Source organism: Gadus morhua, chromosome 22, assembly GCF_902167405.1.
Source record: "Gadus morhua chromosome 22, gadMor3.0, whole genome shotgun sequence".
Taxonomy (NCBI): domain Eukaryota; kingdom Metazoa; phylum Chordata; class Actinopteri; order Gadiformes; family Gadidae; genus Gadus; species Gadus morhua.
This window is the reverse complement of record NC_044069.1, coordinates 12,096,200-12,113,504: the sequence shown is the minus strand read 5'-3', so window position 1 is coordinate 12,113,504 and position 17,305 is coordinate 12,096,200. Positions and strand designations below refer to the sequence as shown.

Here is a 17,305-nt window from a genome sequence, read left to right as displayed (position 1 = left end):
AAAAAAAAAAAAAAAAAAGACAGATACATGATCTGAGAAAGGATAAGGGTTTGAGACCCAAGTTCTGTCTGGGTTAGAGTCCTAGAATCCGGGTTGGAGTCCCAGAATCTGGGTTGGAGTCCCAGAGAAAGGACCAAGTTCCTTTAGGTCGGGTTGGAGTACCAGAGAGAATGTTGATCTGATCTTAAAACACATTGCACTTTCTAAAATGCTTTTTAAACTTTGCCTTTATTTTCTATGTATTATACAAAAATGTTGCATACGTTTTATACGTTATATTATTTAATTTGATTTATTTGTATTGTATGACAATGTTTACATGTGAAGCACTTTGAGTCTGGCTTGTGTTTGAAAAGTGTATAAATAAATTTGCCTGTCCTTGCCTTACTAACCTCAACTTCCCGAGGAAACTTTTGAGCTTGGTTTGAGTATATGGAATGCAGATTGTTAATCTGTATTAAACAATAACAATACAATTCATAAAAATCTGCTGTATTCTAATTCTGTGAATATTAAAAAACATGACTGAAGGTTTTTTCTTGACGATACTTTCCAGGTTGATAAGAGAATATTACCTGGGCCATCTTCAGCTGCTTCTGCTGGTCTATCTTGATGAGCTGGACCTTGGCTCGTTTCAAAAGGTGAAGCATCCTCCTATTGGCTCCCGTGAGGCTCATCCGCTGGCTCTGGCCACTGGCCTCTGCTACATCTCCACTGTCCTGAGCCTCGAGGTAGCCTTCAAACACTGCATGGGACGGTGAACACACTCAGGTCAGTCCTCCAGTGCTTCAAACTAATGCTGGGACGACGCGTTGACGTAATCGATGACGTCGACGCATAAATTACGTCGACGCGAAAAATGTGCATCCATTCAAAAAAAAAAAAGAAAAAAAAGATGGACGGCGCCGGAGCGTAGTAGCAACGCGAGTGGCTCCTCAGACTTGCAAGGGCAAGGCGCCATGCACTCGTTCCTATAAAGTATGGGAATTCTTTAATGTAAAAGGAAACGATTCTGTGATATGTCGTCTTTGCAAAATGGAGATGACTTTCCATTCTAGCACCACGGCAATTCACCAGCACCTGAAGAGGCGCCACCCGGTAGCAGCTGCAGATGACCGAGCACCGTAGAATTCTAAGAATGCATTAGTTTGCACTTTTATTTTGGAATTTAAAAGGCAATAAACATGTATTGAAATGTTAAGGAATTCATATTTTTTTCATTCAGATATGTAAATCAACATAATTGCTATTAGTCAATTAATGGGGAGATAATCGAATCGGATCTAAATCGAACTGAAATAATGAATCGTTAGATTATTCGATGCATCGAAAAAATAATCGCTAGATTAATCGTTCAAAAAATAATCGTTTATCCCAGCCCTACTTCAAACACTGCATGGGACTGTTAACAGACTCAGGTCAGTCCCCCAGTGCTTCAAACTGTACATGGGATGGTAAACTGACTCAGGTCAGTCCTGCAGTGCTTCAAACAGTACATGGGATGGTTAACTGACTCAGGTCAGTCCTGCAGTGCTTCCAACATTACATTAGGGCTGGTCTGAATACATCATTTCAAGCGTAAGGTTTCCAAGCAAATATCCGAACATAACAATATAAGAAAAAAAGGAAAAGTAAGAGTCAATTCAAAGTGCGTGTCTTTCTCTGCTTGTAAACGTAGAAGGTGGAGACCAAAGCTGCAGAAACTAGTTTTTAATAAACTTATTCGTTTTCTTAAGTGGTTCAAGTGGATAAAACCTACGAGTTTAATATCGCAAGAAAACAATATCACGCCGGCGGTTTTCGTTCCGAGTTCAACTTGGTTACAGCAGAGCTTTAATACAGCCTAGAAGTTACCAAATCCACACGGTTTCCAAAGTATCAGAGCAGGCCTACTTCCAATAATCACAAATAGGTGTCGCTGTTGTGAAGCGGGCTAGTGTTTCTGAAAATACACATTTGACCATGACAGCAGAAAAGGAAATGGGATTGTTCTTACTTTGAGCATCTGTATCCAGTGCTCCTTCCACTACTGGCTCGCTCAAGGGCACCTGGGCGTGCACGGCGCTGGCTTTGATGTTCAGCAACACAGCGAGCTTCCTCACAACCCCTGGCGTGTCCACCTCCTCCATCTTTATCTTGGACCTGCGTCTCTTCCGGACCGGAGGGGTCGAGCCGGAGCCTGCACACAGGTCCTCCCCTTTGGCGCCTGAAGGGCCCTTCTTCTTCTCGGCCAGTTTGGACGTCAGCTTCTTGAGGTTCTTGTACACCTCCAGGTGGCTGGAGTTTGGACTCTGCGCAGAGCCGCCAGCTTCCAACGTGGACCCCGATTTGAGTAGGGATCTCTTAGGGACGGCGTCCTCCTCATCCAGGAATCTTTTGGGGGCTTTGATGACCCTGGAAGACCTAGCGCTGACGACAGGTGCGGCGGAGTTACTGGAGCTCAGACCCTGCGGCGACTCGGCCTCCCCTTCCTGATTCAGAGCAGCTGGAACAGGCTCAGGGACGTAGGTGTAAAACACGCGTCGGATTTTAATGCCGCCCAATTTCTGAGCGGGTTTGCTATGCTGCTGTTGTCGTCGCCCGAACAACGATTTTTTAACTTTTCTGAACACTGGCTTTTTCTTGGGGGAATCTTCTGCGATCCCCTGGGAGAGCGTTGGCGCCGCCTGTCCACTAAGGGCTTCACCCTCAGGGGAAGCCCCGATGTCCAACTCCACCTTCTTCTTCTGCCGTCTCTTGGTTGGAGCTTGGGATTGCGACGCTCCTTCAGACTCATTTTGCTGGTGCCGAGACCCCTTGGTCCCCTTCCCAGAGCTTTGGTCTGGCTGGGCGTGCTTTGAGCCCTTACCGGCCCCTTTCAGCCTGGAGCCTCTCCCTTTGCCCTTGACAACTGTCAGGGTACACACAAGCTTATCCTGTTTGGTGCCAGCGGCTGAGGTAGAACCCTGAGTAGTGTGCTCTTTTGTGGCCGCTTTGCGCTGCAACCCCGGGGCCACTTTTGTCTGTGTGGAGCCCGAGGACTGTCTTCCGGTACTTTCGGTGCCCGGACTTGGGGTTACCTGCTTGGCAGGCAGCTTAATGGATATCCGAGAACCGGGTACTCTGACTGTATCACCACGGCCTTCTTTACGAGGCCTCTGTACAATTTTTCCAATCAGAGTGGGTTTGGGGCTCCGTGGCACAATTTTTCCAATCAGCGGCTTGGATTGTGGAGACAGGTCGGGGGCCGGAGGAGGCTTAGCCTGGGTAGGTGATGACAGAGGAGAGCTTCCCGGAAGCTGATGGGAACAAACTGTTTGTGTCCCAAATCCAGTGAAATCTTCCTCCTTTAAAAAAAGAAGAAAATAGCATCGATTCATTTGAAAGTTTTAAAAATAAATGTTCCGCTTTGCAGTGGGATGCTAGCTAAACAGAGCCGTGTCTGCCTTTGACTGCCTCGCAGAGATCTGGTAACAACCGCCGATCATGAGTTAACCGGGTACATGCGTGTTAACCATGTGCTTGGGTCGCCATGGCTACGATAGAAAGAAACATCATAATACAACTGTCATGACCTTCTTTTGTACACGTGTTTAAGTTTGTGTAATAATAGTCGTATACAAAACAACAGCATCTTCAACACTTGAAATTATACTGAACCACAAATACAAACCTCAATCATGACTCCTGCATGGCTCTGAATGTTTCAACTAAACACTTCAGATTCATATGGTCTGCAGCAGAGCATCATATATCCGTTCATATTCATATTCAAGAAACACAATCCAGTAGTGGATTGTATGAAAAAGATTTGATTGTGCCAAATTTATTGTTCCATATATTTTACACACCACTGATAAAACCAACTTATCCCATGATAACACAGGAAAATAAAGAACAACTATATGCACCCACAAATACATCTCGAAGTCCTCATATGTTGAAGAAAAAAACATGTTAAAAAAGTCGACAACAAAACAACTTCCGACTAGCATTTTTCAGAAGTCGATATTTGCATTAAAAGGGGGCACACTGGTTTAAGTACAAACCCCTGACAGAACTTGATGAAAACCAGTAACCAACGAGAGGCATACTGGAGTGGAGGAATTAAGAGGGCTGCATCTCAGTCAAATCCAAATAGAATGCATCAGTAAGTCCATGCACTTTCATTGAGTAGTCTACTTTATTGACGACGTATATGGTTTCTCTGGTTGTCTTTCTTGGCCAGCCATAGGCAGGTTCAACCACATTAAAGGTTCAGATGGCTGGTAAGGTTATGGTGGCCTTACCAGCCAACTATTAAATCGACTTCCTTTTACAGGAAACATAAAAAACATGGCTATAATATGCTTTTTTAGAATGCAGAACATTCTTCATATTGATATAACCCACTGAATTTCCTTTGAAATTGTAGATTTACTTTAAACTGTACAGCGACTGTGTATTTCCGGTCGATCCAAGTGCTTTTGGAAATGGCTCCATCCAATTAACAAGTTTATCAAACACTATGGAAATCATAGACCCATTCTGACGGTCTTAAAAAATACTGGAATATTGCTCGTTTATGTTTAGGCTGATTGTTCTTGCTCCAACGTTCACTAGACACACTTTGTAAACAAGCTGTTGACATGTTGGTGGTTTCATAGAATAACGAGAAGGGATTTGAAATAGCCTGTCTATTTAGCGATGCAGATATCAATCAAAATAGGATATAAACAATATATGGCATGCCATATCAATATCCTCAACATGGAAAAATTACACAAAGTAAACATGCACAGATATACTCAACCTCAAACGTACCATGCACACATTTTTGCCAATCTAAACCATCAGTGTATTCCAAACAGGGCATTCAGCTGACAGGTGCAACGTGTTAAAAACGGTGTCTATGTATAAGGACTGTGTTTTGGCTTTGACGCAATCCACACCACTTTGTATTTGTGAAGGGGTTGCACATTATACGACTAGCAAACGAGATGACAAACTTGTATTCGTGGTTTACCATATATCACTACCGCCAATTGTTCCGCCCAAAGCACGCAAGACGGTGGGGGATTAGCCTTAGCTCACAACGACTCTGGTTCAGTTTGGTATACACAAAAAATGTGCACATCATTTTTAAGTATAGATCAGTAGTGTTGTTAGATTACTGGTCAGCCAGTCTATCTTGGGGCATACCCTGGTAGCATCTAGCTTACTACTACCCACTGTGTGTTCGCTCACTTCCCCTGCTGTGCAGAAGGGCTAGCAGCGAAACGTCAATATCCGTCCCATATTGTTCAAAAATATAAATAAGAGATCATGATCTCTATTGGGTATCTGCATACTTTGTAGCTGACCGAGTAACAATAGCTCATTCACCTCTTCACTCCCGCTCGACTCAAATCCCGCATCTTTCTGGCGCCCATACTTCTCAGTTACACCGAGTAGGCGCAGTAGCGAAGGATCCTCGCTCAAAGTGAGTCCGATGTTTATGGGCCTCGGCCCTCCGAGGGTCACATCTCCACAGTCAGAACCCAACCTTCCGCGTTGGGGACGTTTCTCGAACCGAAGCCGATTTCGAGTTGACCACGGCCGACCAGGGAAGCGAGCCCGTGCCTGGCCCTGGTTGTTTAGGACTGTGACATTAGTGGGAGATGATAATCCGCCTCCCGATGCCGCCATTATTCTCTACAACAACAATCACCACCAGTACAGAGCGCTGGCTGTGCCGTGATGTAGAGCAGAGGCAAGATGGAAAGCTGGACGAAAAGCGCGAGCTAGGAAGGAAGTTTAATTGCATTATGGGAAAGCGAGTCTCTCAGAACCGCACAGCGTATGGGGCCAACCAGAGGCCGACGTCCAACCACTAGCTGTCTACATTTTGTAGGATTTCATTTCATCAGTGATATACTTCGACGTAACATTTCTGAGATTAAAAAACATAACCGTAGAAACACGGTGCATTATATGGATGAATTAAGTAAAATACTGTCGCTTTTTCTTCTCAAACCACCATCTACAAATGTAAACAATAGGATTAATTCAAAACAAAGAAAGTTTAATGAACAGTTTTTGTTTAATGTAACAATTGGTCATAACAATAATATGGCGAACCACAATAATACAATCATTGGGTAATTTTAATTAAGGATGACCAGCTGAGTTATATAATCCATGGTTTTCCCACCATAAAAAATATATATTAAAAAACGAAATGCTCCAAATACCTAGGTATGTGTAGGTAAAACAAGGCCAGATTACAGGAAAATATGGACATTGTAATAAATTGTACATCACTATAGCTGTATTTATAAGTAAATGAAAACTTAAGTATGGTATTGAGTAAATGTATCATCACCATACACATTGTTATTGGGTAGGACTAGGTGACACCATACAATCCCATAATCTTCATGCGTTTTTCTACAGTACACACTGCAAAACACAAGTCCTTAGATGAAATGGTCTTTTTTGAAGCAGAAATTGGCTTTGCAAATTTGGAAAATTCCATGAATTTTGTATCTGAACAAAACTGTGTTCCAGTGAAGAATGCATGTTCACTGGAACCCGGTAATGGCCCTTTTCCCCCCCTCCCCTCTGTATTATGATGTTTATATTCAATCATTGACTTCAGTGGCCTCTACTGGTGAGCAGTGACTTTGTTTCTCTAACCACAGTTCTTCCCACACCTAGTGAAGGAGTAGCGGCGCGGGCTGGGGCCTGTGATCGCCCTTCTTGTGCACCCTCAGAGCTTCCACAGAAGGGAAGGTGAGCTCACAATTATCCACAGGGCATGGGATGTTGTACCCTTGCTGCTGGCTCTCAGAGGCATGTCCCTGCGGGCTGGACATATGAGCCCTCAATGCTCTCTGGGCGTCTGATCTGTCGTCTACTTCTTCCTCCTCCTCTTCCTCCTTGGGCACCGTGGTCTTCATGTCTGCAGTCCCCGGCACGGTGGCCATTCTCTTAGCTGGGCAGCCATGTTCCATGGTGAGCTGGCTGCGTTTTGTGGGGAGCTGGCTCTCAAAGGCACTCCCCTGTGGACTGGACGTCCGGGCCCTCAATGCCCTCTGGTCCTCTGCTCTGCCATCTGCTTCCTGCTCCTCCTCCTCCTTGGGCACAATGGTCTCATTTTCTGGGGTCGTCGACTCGGTGGCCGGCTTGGGCCTGTGAACGTCCTTCTTGTGCACCCTCAGGGCTTCCACAGAAGGGAAGGTGAGCTCACAATTATCCACAGGGCATGGGATGTTGTACCCTAGCTGCTGGCTCTCAGAGGCCTGTCCCTGCGGGCTGGACATATGGGCCCTCAACGCTCTCTGGGCGTCTGATCTGTCGTCTACTCCTTCCTCCTCGTCTTCCTCCTTGGGCACCGTGGTCTTCATGTCTGCAGTCCCCGGCACGGTGGCCATTCTCTTAGCTGGGCAGCCATGTTCCATGGTGAGCTGGCTGCGTTTTGTGGGGAGCTGGCTCTCAAAGGCACTCCCCTGTGGACTGGACGTCCGGGCCCTCAATGCCCTCTGGTCCTCTGCTTTGCCATCAGCTTCCTGCTCCTCCTCCTCCTTGGGCACAATGGTCTGGGTCGTCGACTCGGTGGCCGGCTGGGGCCTGTGATCGTCCTTCTTGTGCACCCTCAGGGCTTCCATTGAAGGGAAGGTGAGGTCACAGTAATCCACAGAGCATGGGATGTTGTATCTTGGTTGCTGGCTCTCAGAGGCCCGTCCCAGTGCCTCCTGATCAGGCACCGGGGTCTTCGTGTCTTGGGACCCCGATGCTCTCTGGTCCTCTGCTCTGCCGTCTAGCTCCTTCTCCTCATCGGGCAGAGTGCTCTTCGTGTCTGCGGTCCACGACGTTCGGGACAACGGTGCTCTCTGGTCCTCTCCTCGGCCGTCTAGCTCCACCTCCTCCAGCACCATGGTCTCTTCGTCTGGTGACCACAACAGTTGGGACCACGATGCTGTCTTGTCCTCTGCTCTGCCGTCTAGCTCCTCCTCCTCCTCCTCCTCCTCCTCCTCCTCCTCCTCCTCCTCCTCTTCATCCTCCTTCTCGGGGGACATGGTCTCCTCGTATGTGGTCCCCCACTCAGTTCCCTTCTTCTTGGCCGGGCGTCCACGCCTCCTTGGGAGATGCATGGACTTGTGCGTCTCGAGGGAGTCTAGGTTCTGGAAATTCATCCTACAGATCTTGCAGTGAAACTTCCGCTTCGGGCACACCTCCCGCCGGTGTGCCAGCAACTGTAGGAGAACAAAGATCAGCAGTGAGAAACGTACACAAGCAAGATGTGACACCATGCAAGGAAACAGCCAGCCCGTCGGGAGCAGTAAGGGTTGGGTGTCTTGCACCTACACCTCTATACTTTGCTAGGGGGAGCTGGCTACCTTCAGGTCCCCAGATGAGCTGCTATATCTCGTGAGCCAATGCCACCCTTTATGAACTATTTATAGAGAACAATCTAAATAAAGTGACTAGCATTGAGCGTCCCTCCTGTGTAATCACCTCATCCAATTTTGAGTAGCCTTCTCGACAGATTTCGCAGCAGAAGGGCTTGTCGTCTGTGCCATGGGAGAGACTGTGTTGACGGAGCTTCGCCGACGTCTGAAAGCTGTGGTTACACTTGTAGCACAGGAACACTGTATTGTTCTGCAGAAAAATAAATTGTCGCTGACCATTATGAGCACATTTGGATTTTTTTTTTTGTTGCATGAGCAGCAAAAGACACTGAGCAGAGATAGCAATTTAATAGATATTTAGAGTATAGTAAACTTAAGGAATGCAGGGTAATAAATATCGACTAGAATGTTTTATGTATGCCGTATTAGGATATTTATATTTTTTAGGCTTAACTCATCTTTTGGGGGAAACTCACCTTTTGGAGAAGTTGCAAGTACTCCTCCCCATGGAATTTTCTGTTGTGCCTAAGCATTGACCGCTCGGTGGCAAATATGATGAAGCATTCCAGACACTCATGACGCTCTTTATCTGAAATGCAAGAGGACTCTCAGTTACACAGCTGACTGTTGAATCATTTTGGATAAACATAAAATTGGCACCCAGGGTAATTTGGCAGAACAAAAATGTGATTGTTTTGGGACCACCACAAGCCAGAGAACCACAGCTTGCTGGCTTGACAGGTTTTTGTGTTTATGATTGAGTGATATATTTTCCCCTGATTATACCATGTGTCGGTGCTGCACTGTTTGTATAAGGTGCGGTTGGCGCATTGTACGAAGTCTCACAAATCATACTTTAGATTAATATCTAAAGGCATATGGCAGACGAGCTCAAATCTGTGTTTCACCCAAATTTTCGCTTCATTTTTGTTTCGACCAATCATGTTGCTGGAGGCGGTGATACTAGACCACGCATTTATTTAATCTTGGTCAATTTATTATTGAATACTGCCGAATCCTTTTGGAAAGTACTCACGTTACATCAATCATGATAATAAGAAAAATGTGAATGCGTCCATATTCCCTCCCCATCCGATATGGGGAGCTAAACTACAAATGTCCCCGTTTTTCACTTCATACATCTGATCATCTAATGCTGGAACCGAAAGGACATAGTATGAGATACCCCTAAAGAGTAAATAAGAGTTACGGAACATATAAGTACCTATTTGGTTCCCGTTCATCTTACAGTGCGGCCGACTAGGGAGACCCTCCCTCGAGGTTATCCCAACAAGAACCCCTTTGGCTTTCAACCTCTCCAAAGAGTTGATATCAACATGGTGGAGGGAAGAAACTGTCAGTTGGAAGAATAACAAAGAATGACAGTATGCATGGTATTTTCTAAAGACGTAACAGATTTAACGTAAAGTTAAACAGACTACGGAGGAAGGCCTGCTGTAACAGTCGTAAACAAACATATGCAATGAGCATCGATTTATTTTAAGGGGCAGAAATAACCATCATTGCGGTCAAACTTAGCTCCTGTACATGCATGAAATTTTAAAAGCCGCATATGCTAAGTGTTTTAGGACCGACGAGAATTATATATATACGTACAAAGGAAATATAGAGGATAGATACATATAGAAGGAAAATGTGTCGCAGAATCTGGGAATGAAGCTAGACGTCATGCAAGGTAAACTAGTTACCTACGTAAATATCCGAATGTGGTTGTTAGCGTTTAAAACACAATCTTACCAGGGAGTAGGGGTAATGGTAGTCTCATAAAGCCAGACCAAAATACAGCAAGTAGGGTAATGGCGACTGTGTTCTCCAGTCACGTGACCAGGATGCCCCGAGAAACAGTACCAGCCTGCTCAACAAGAGGGAGCGCTTTACAACACAACGCTTTCATATTGCTTCTTGCATATTGCATATTCGACCCCTTTTGCCACCTTAGGTTTCCTGTTGAATATTGCTTGACTTTGCGTCAAAAAACAAACAAGTGATCTTATAATGCCCTAATATATTGAATTAAAATAAACATTTCCAGGAACATTTGCTTAACAACTCTTCACAAAAGAGAGCAAGATTGATAATTAATCACAGAAAAGGCATGTTGAATTTCCAATTTAATGTGTAATCACACAATCATATATACACTAAAATGTCACCGTTGGGTTATGGTTCATAGAACTTTATTGGCAAATTCAAAAAAGGCAAACATATGAAGGCAGGAAAGTCATGAAGTGACAAACACCCCATTGTTTTAAAATTTAAATAATGTGTCAATGCAAAGGAAATGCATCTGGGAGGATTGGATAACAGTAGGTCAAGGAAAGACGGAGGGGGGGTCCTTAAGCAGAAGCCTGCTTGGCCTGCTGGAACTCTGCAATGCGGGTCTCCATCACAGGCCTGAAGTGCCTGATGAGTCCCTGTGGAGTGGATGCAGAATGGAGTTGTGCTTTATTCAAGTGGTCGATTCTTCAGATTCAACTAGGGAGCTAAAACATTCAACGTTACACATTTTCTCTGCAGCCATTGTATTTATAAAATAAATCAGGAGTCACGTTAAGATTTAAACAAAAAAAGTACAAAAATGTTAACAAGGTGAAAGGGGAACATTTATACCAACATAAATTGACTTAAGTGTGTGTGCAGAGAAATCTCACGGTAAGACTAACACCATTTGTGAGCCTCCAGGTTTGCAGGGTTTAGAGAGAGGAAATAGGTTGTTTTTTTTAGCCTGGAGCCAGCTTCAATATGCCAATCCTGCCTGCTGCACCTTTAAATAAAACCCCAGCTCTTCTAGCTCAGACTCCGCATGGAAGAACCACAGCGATCCACACCCATGCCTGAAACAAACCATACGATGCTTACCTGTACGGGCCAGGCTGCACCATCTCCCAGTGCACAGATGGTGTGCCCTTCAATCTGCTTGCTGATCTCCCAAATCATGTCTATCTCTGCTGCCTTGGCATCGCCACGCACAAAGCGCCACATCATGTCGTTCATCCAGTCCACTCCTACCGCCAAAACAACAACACATTGAATAAATGAACAGATGAATATATGAATAGAAGCATGAATTTAGTGAGAAGATTTCAAATGATTATTCTACATTGAAAACACAACAAACAAGTAATTCAAAGCAACTACATCAAATAGGTACATATTTAGTTCAATATGTATTCTCATCAAGTCTGTTCTTCTCTGATAATAATGGGCACCAACTGCAACAACACTATTCTCCCTCATAGGGAAAGCAGTGTACATAAAGCGCAATGCATTTTATTGAAAAAGATAGCGATTAAGTTTCCCCACCAGGAAGTGTAGAGACCTGAGTTAGGGTTTAAAGACATTGACTCCTTACCCTCTCTGCATGGTGTGCACTGACCACAGCTCTCATGCTTATAGAACTCTATCAGGCGGGCAATGGCTCTGATGATGTCCGTCTGCAATGACAAGCGGATATCCCAATCTTAAATCAAGTGAAGATGACACATCTGGACCGTCTCACTGGAAACCAAACTCAAAACAGATTTATTTTAGATGGAAAGTTAGATAGTTGGTTACATGGTAGTGCTATGGAGGGATCCTGGCTCATATCTTGACTTAAACGTTTTGAAAGCGTAGGTTCAAGCCCCATCCCCCAAATCTGAACTTACAGACTTATCCATGACAATAATGGCGGCGGTGCCCAGGCCCGTCTGAGCCTGGAGGAGGCCGTCAAAGTCCATGAGGACGTCCTCGCACACACTCTTGGGGATGAGGGGCGTGGACGAGCCGCCGGGGATCACGGCCAGCAGGTTGTCCCAGCCGCCGCGCACGCCACCTGAGAGCGAGAGGCGTGTTAAAGCACATAAATAATAACGGAACTCGTCGCCGTGACAACTGTGAAAGACGCGAGTTAAAAGGCTTGGAACAGGGCGGGAGGTTTCCGTCAATGTGCCGAACTACTGTGGGCCACTTCCTGGCAGAAAAGCTTTGTGCGTGAGGCAGATCTTTTGCGAATGGGGGTAAAAGAAAGAAATCATCAATAATTATACTGTTTTTGTAAAAGGACCGTCGCTGTACCTGCGTGTCGCTCGATGAGTTCTTTGAGAGGGATGGACATCTCCTCTTCCACCGTGCAGGGGGTGTTGACGTGGCCGGAGATGTTGAAGAGCTTGGTGCCCGAGTTCCTCTCCCGGCCGAAGCCCAGGAACCACGAGCCCCCGCGTCGGCAGATCGTAGGCGCCACGGCGACGGTCTCCACATTGGCAACGGTAGTCGGGCAACCAAAAACACCTGTCGGGAAGGTTTAAAGGGTCATTAAGTATTTGAAGACCTTTTGTTTGATTAGGAACTTTGGTTGACATCTTGGTTCCATCATTAACAAAGGATTAATTAAAACCCTTTATGGAAGGTTGATATAAAGATACAACTCAAAACCAGCACTGTCATAGCTCGTCAGCAATATTATGTGTCGACTACTTTCATGACAAATGATCATTGGTAGAATTAGCCTTATACTTGTGGTGCAACGGTTCACAGGTTAACCGTGATCCGTACGGATCCACCCTCACGGTTCGGGACGCAAGTGATCCGCGGATCGGCTGATATAAAAAAATAAAAAAATAAAAAAATAAAAAAATTGTGCGTTCACGTGATCAGCGCATGTTTAAAGGACAATTCAGGTATTTAGCAGATTGAGCCCCCTTTCTGGTTTGCCTAGGATGAAATATAGTGGTTGACACACCGAAATGTTGACTATTGGTCCTGTCTCAGGTATTTGGCTCATTTCGATTCGCCCCTGCCTGCTCAGAATGACTGGTCCTCAAAACAACCCTTAAAGTTTGTTTTCAGAAATGTACAACTCACCGAGTGGTTAATTGTGTTCGTTGATGTTCCTAATCGAGTATTGTAGCGAACAGTTTCTGTCGCGTTTTATTTGGCGTTACGTAAATCCCATTGAAACAGAAACTGGACCCGGAAGCAGAAATTGGCTGTTTAGGTTGTAGTCCTTTCGCTCGGTTCTCCGTATCAACAGTAGGGCTAGAACCGAGCGAAAAGACTACAACCAACCCCCCTTTCTGTTTCCGGTCAACAAGCAATGAGTCTTCCTACAGAAATCAATGGATTTACAAAATGCCAAATAAAAACACGACAGAAACTGTATTTCGCTACCATACTTGATGAAAAAAAAGACGACGAGGATGAAACTCTGTAGACTCTAAACACTTCCAAGGCAATGCAGACATCCTGAATTTAAAGTTGTAAATCCAGGTCTGCTGTGCTTCCTTTGGACACAGTTTTTATTTTATTAACTATCATTGTTAAAAAGAAGAAATAATGCCCCAGATTGCACTTTATTTTGTTTAAATTATTTTTTATAAGTTTTTATTTTATGTGGACAGGATTATTGCCAAATTTTTCACTTTATTTGGTTTTTACACATTTGGAGATTTGCTTTATAGTCACATTTGTCTTGTTATCTTTTTTGTTGTTGATCCGAAAAAAGATCCGACCCGTTACTTAAAAACCGTGACACGATCCAATCCGTGGGTTTGGTGATCCGTTGAACCCCTACCTTATACACCTTGAGTCATCTTGGTTCTTAACGCGTGCCGGGTGGGAAAACAGAATACGGATTCTGCCTCCACAAGCATACAGAATGGGTAAAGACACACACACACACACACACACACACACACACACACACACACACACACACACACACACACACACACACACACACACACACACACACACACACACACACACACACACACACACACACACACACACACACACACCAGGCCACTCACCGACATCAGCGGGGAACGGGGGCTTCAGTCTGGGCTTCCCCTGCTTGCCCTCCAGGGACTCTATGAGCGCCGTCTCCTCTCCACAGATGTACGCTCCGGCGCCACGCATCACAAACACGTCAAAGTCGTAGCCGGAGCCGCACGCGTTCCTCCCGATGAAGCCCGCCGCGTAAGCCTCGTTGATGGCCACCTGGAGAGCAGCAGAGGAGGAGGAGAGGGTCGGTAAGATGCGGAGCTCCCACTCACCAGCCTAGAGCCGCAGCTCAGCCGTCACGCCGACTAAAAGCTTTGAGTGTAATTCTACATGGAGGACACTTAGTGTGCATTAAGTATGAGACTATCTCAGAGTTGAAATAAAAGGAATAAATTCATCATATTCTACTTGGTCATTTCTATGCTTTTCCCCTTACTTAATTTACTATACCAGCACGTAAATAAAAACATGTCATCTTTTTGGGGTGTGAGTTTAATTTGGGAAAAATTTCCGAAAGTGGCATCGGTCATGGAATCGATTCCCAAATATCCGCATTCGTTCACCAGTGTCACCACCCGTCCTTCCAGGTCACACATCCCCATCATGCATTTCTTTTGACGATTTATTTTTTGCATTTGTTATGCTTTATGATGGAGTGAGATAAGGAAGGTATGGGAGATGAGAGGAGAGGACATGCAGCAAAGGACCGCGGGCAGGAATCTAACCCGGGTCGCTGCGGTAAGGACTAAGCCTAAATGGGACGCGCTCTACCTGGTGAGCCACCGGGGAGCCCCGCCAATCATGCATCTCTGGTGAGAAGGTGGTGACAAGCGCACCTGCAGGTTGGACGACTCGTTGTAGAACTCTCCCCTGATGTAGATGTAGGCGGCGCGCGCCCCCATGGCGCGGCCTGCCACCAGGCAGCCCTCCACCAGCTTGTGGGGGTCGTGGCGCATGATCTCCCTGTCCTTGCAGGTGCCCGGTTCCCCCTCGTCAGCGTTGACCACCAGATACTTGGGCCTGAGCAAGGGATACATTACATCAATGAAAATTGCATTTTATAAGAGCAGGAAGGATTAAGGAAAAATACATAGTCACAAAGGGCGACTTCACTTGCAACTTCATTGAAAAAAAAGCTATGCAGGAACAATTAAAGACATTTTTGATCAACTGCAATGGCTGGATATACTAAAGTAAAAAAAGTAAAAAGTATTCTTGGGCTAAATTGATCACATCAACCTATGAGACGCCTGGCTTTTAAAACAGGCAATCTGACAATTTATGGCAGAAATGGACAACAAGAGGTGCAAAGATAGAAGGGACTTACAGATGTTGATGTTAACCGAAAAAAAGTATTGTGTGTGTACGTGTCTGGCTGGCTTACCTTCCATCGCTAGGCTTATTCATGAAGCTCCACTTCATGCCGGTTGGGAACCCAGCTCCACCTCGCCCCCGCAGCCCAGACCCCTTGACCTCATTGAGGATCCAGTCCACCCCCTTGAGCAGGATCTCCTTGGTCTTATACCAGTCTCCACGCTTCTGGGCCCCCTTCAGCCTGAAACCAAGGGAACAGCAACAAAACTGGGATTTAAGTAACAACTGGAATTCCCAGCAGAAAATGCTTTATTCACACTGGGATGTTAAAACAGCATAACAAGGCAGAAAAAAAGGGTTACCTCCAGTCGTGACGACCATACAGATTTGTAAAAATTCTGTCCTGGTCTGCCAGGGGACCAAATGTAGTCTTCTTAGGTGCGGTCTTGAAAGATAAAAGAGAAAGGAACAGTAATGCTTAAAACAGACAAACACACACGTGCACACTTTAACCGAGGATTTTTGTCAAAATCTCACCTGCGCCGTGGAATTAAATCGAGTGATCACAGTCACTCCACCCTGACTAATGGCAGCGGGTGCGCGGGACACCCCACTCACCACGGCTCGGGACAGGGACAGCATCTCGACTAGAAATGAGTGAACAAGAAATTACATCATGCATAGTTGGTTGAGGCTGTTTTTGTAACCAGGCAGATGACCTTACATCACAACACCTTTGAAACGGGTCCGAATACAGGTCGTAATGCTGATAGTTTGAAGAACATACAAACAAAAACTGAAATCCGTCCAATGTCACCTCATCCCAAGCTTTGCAAAAATCATCACTTATCAGTAGCTGAAAACGACACAGGCTATGTTATGCAAGTGTTGCGAGAAAGGTTGTTGTTACGTCTTTCTTTGTTGACGCAGCTCGGAGTTCCTGATAGTTATTTAAGATCAGAAATTGAACGTCCCTTTACAGTGTCGGTCAATGTACTATTATTGACCTAATAAGGGTTATAAGGTCAATAATAATGATCGGACGACTATTATGACCTCCATGCTCAGTGAGCTAACGCTAACGTAACCTAGGAGCCCTGTTTAATGCAAAACACTGCAAAAGCCTACTGATGAAAGAGAATGACATCAAGCAATAACATAAAGCAATAACATGACTACAAATCGGTATATATCACCTCCCAAAACACCAATTGGGGAATTTAACAACGTAAAATACACAGGCGCTTACCTTTACTGTGCCCTGAATTTATGAAACAGGGTACGACGGAAGCAATTGACTGCAGACCCCGGATGCAGTCAACATATATGTTTGAAAGGGGGCGCTGTTGCGCATGTGTAAATATATTTCGCCTATAAAAATCGAATGTGAAACGAATTGATTCAAAATATTGAGTTCACGAGAAATATGAATACATCTATGTTAGAATTTAGAACCAATTATTATAAGTCTTTTGGGTTATTGTATGAGTTATTTATTATGATTATTATTTGTAGTAGTTGTAGTAACAGTGGTCATTTTAGTATACGTTTTAGTAGTTGTAATAGAGGGAGGCAAGTATTTAAGAAACATTTTTACTACAAAAGGATAGCAAACATTCAAGAATACATCAAAACAGTTCAATCCCCGAAAGACATGTTATTCTTAAACATATAGTGTACCTTTAAGGTTAACAACCACAATGTAATTTTGTAGCCAATTGATCACTGACAAATTTAATGTGTCAAGCCTACATGTCAATGGGTAAATCAAAATAGATATTTACAAACTTAAAAAAAAGGATGTTATGAAGCATACGTTATGAAACAACAGAGATACTATCAGTCAGATGAAATGG

At 44.8% G+C, this 17,305-nt stretch overlaps 3 protein-coding genes across 5 annotated transcripts in view; all 3 read right to left on the bottom strand.

The window, feature by feature from the left end:
• LOC115536064 (histone-lysine N-methyltransferase 2B-like) overlaps positions 1 to 5,738 on the bottom strand; it is a 32,701-nt gene extending 26,963 nt beyond the window's left edge. The window contains 3 exon segments of the mRNA XM_030347720.1: positions 576 to 745; positions 1,997 to 3,326; positions 5,344 to 5,738. Coding sequence (XP_030203580.1) covers positions 576 to 745; positions 1,997 to 3,326; positions 5,344 to 5,646 — 1,803 coding nt within the window. The 5' untranslated portion in view covers positions 5,647 to 5,738.
• Positions 5,739 to 6,021: 283 nt separating this feature from the next.
• LOC115536212 (cilia- and flagella-associated protein 251) lies at positions 6,022 to 10,225 on the bottom strand. Of its 3 annotated transcripts, none has more exons than XM_030347961.1 (5): positions 10,110 to 10,225; positions 9,577 to 9,705; positions 8,828 to 8,940; positions 8,458 to 8,601; positions 6,022 to 8,195 (listed from the first exon to the last, which is right to left on the bottom strand). In XM_030347961.1, exons 1-5 carry the CDS (start codon positions 10,135 to 10,137, stop codon positions 6,654 to 6,656), a joined length of 1,956 nt encoding a protein of 651 aa, XP_030203821.1. In that variant the 5' UTR covers positions 10,138 to 10,225; the 3' UTR covers positions 6,022 to 6,653. The 3 variants fall into 3 exon arrangements, with proteins under 3 accessions (XP_030203821.1, XP_030203823.1, XP_030203822.1); XM_030347963.1 differs by having other exon boundaries at positions 9,577 to 9,667; positions 10,110 to 10,218; XM_030347962.1 differs by lacking the exon at positions 9,577 to 9,705 and having other exon boundaries at positions 10,110 to 10,208.
• A 240-nt stretch (positions 10,226 to 10,465) lies between these two features.
• Positions 10,466 to 16,778, bottom strand: ndufv1 (NADH:ubiquinone oxidoreductase core subunit V1). The gene is made up of 11 exons (XM_030347975.1): positions 16,699 to 16,778; positions 15,987 to 16,096; positions 15,812 to 15,894; positions 15,520 to 15,690; positions 14,972 to 15,155; positions 14,162 to 14,351; positions 12,429 to 12,641; positions 12,020 to 12,186; positions 11,725 to 11,806; positions 11,232 to 11,377; positions 10,466 to 10,786 (listed from the first exon to the last, which is right to left on the bottom strand). The coding sequence occupies exons 2-11, from the start codon at positions 16,089 to 16,091 to the stop codon at positions 10,709 to 10,711; spliced, it is 1,419 nt and encodes a 472-aa protein (XP_030203835.1). The 5' UTR covers positions 16,092 to 16,096; positions 16,699 to 16,778; the 3' UTR covers positions 10,466 to 10,708.
• Positions 16,779 to 17,305: the final 527 nt, after the last annotated feature.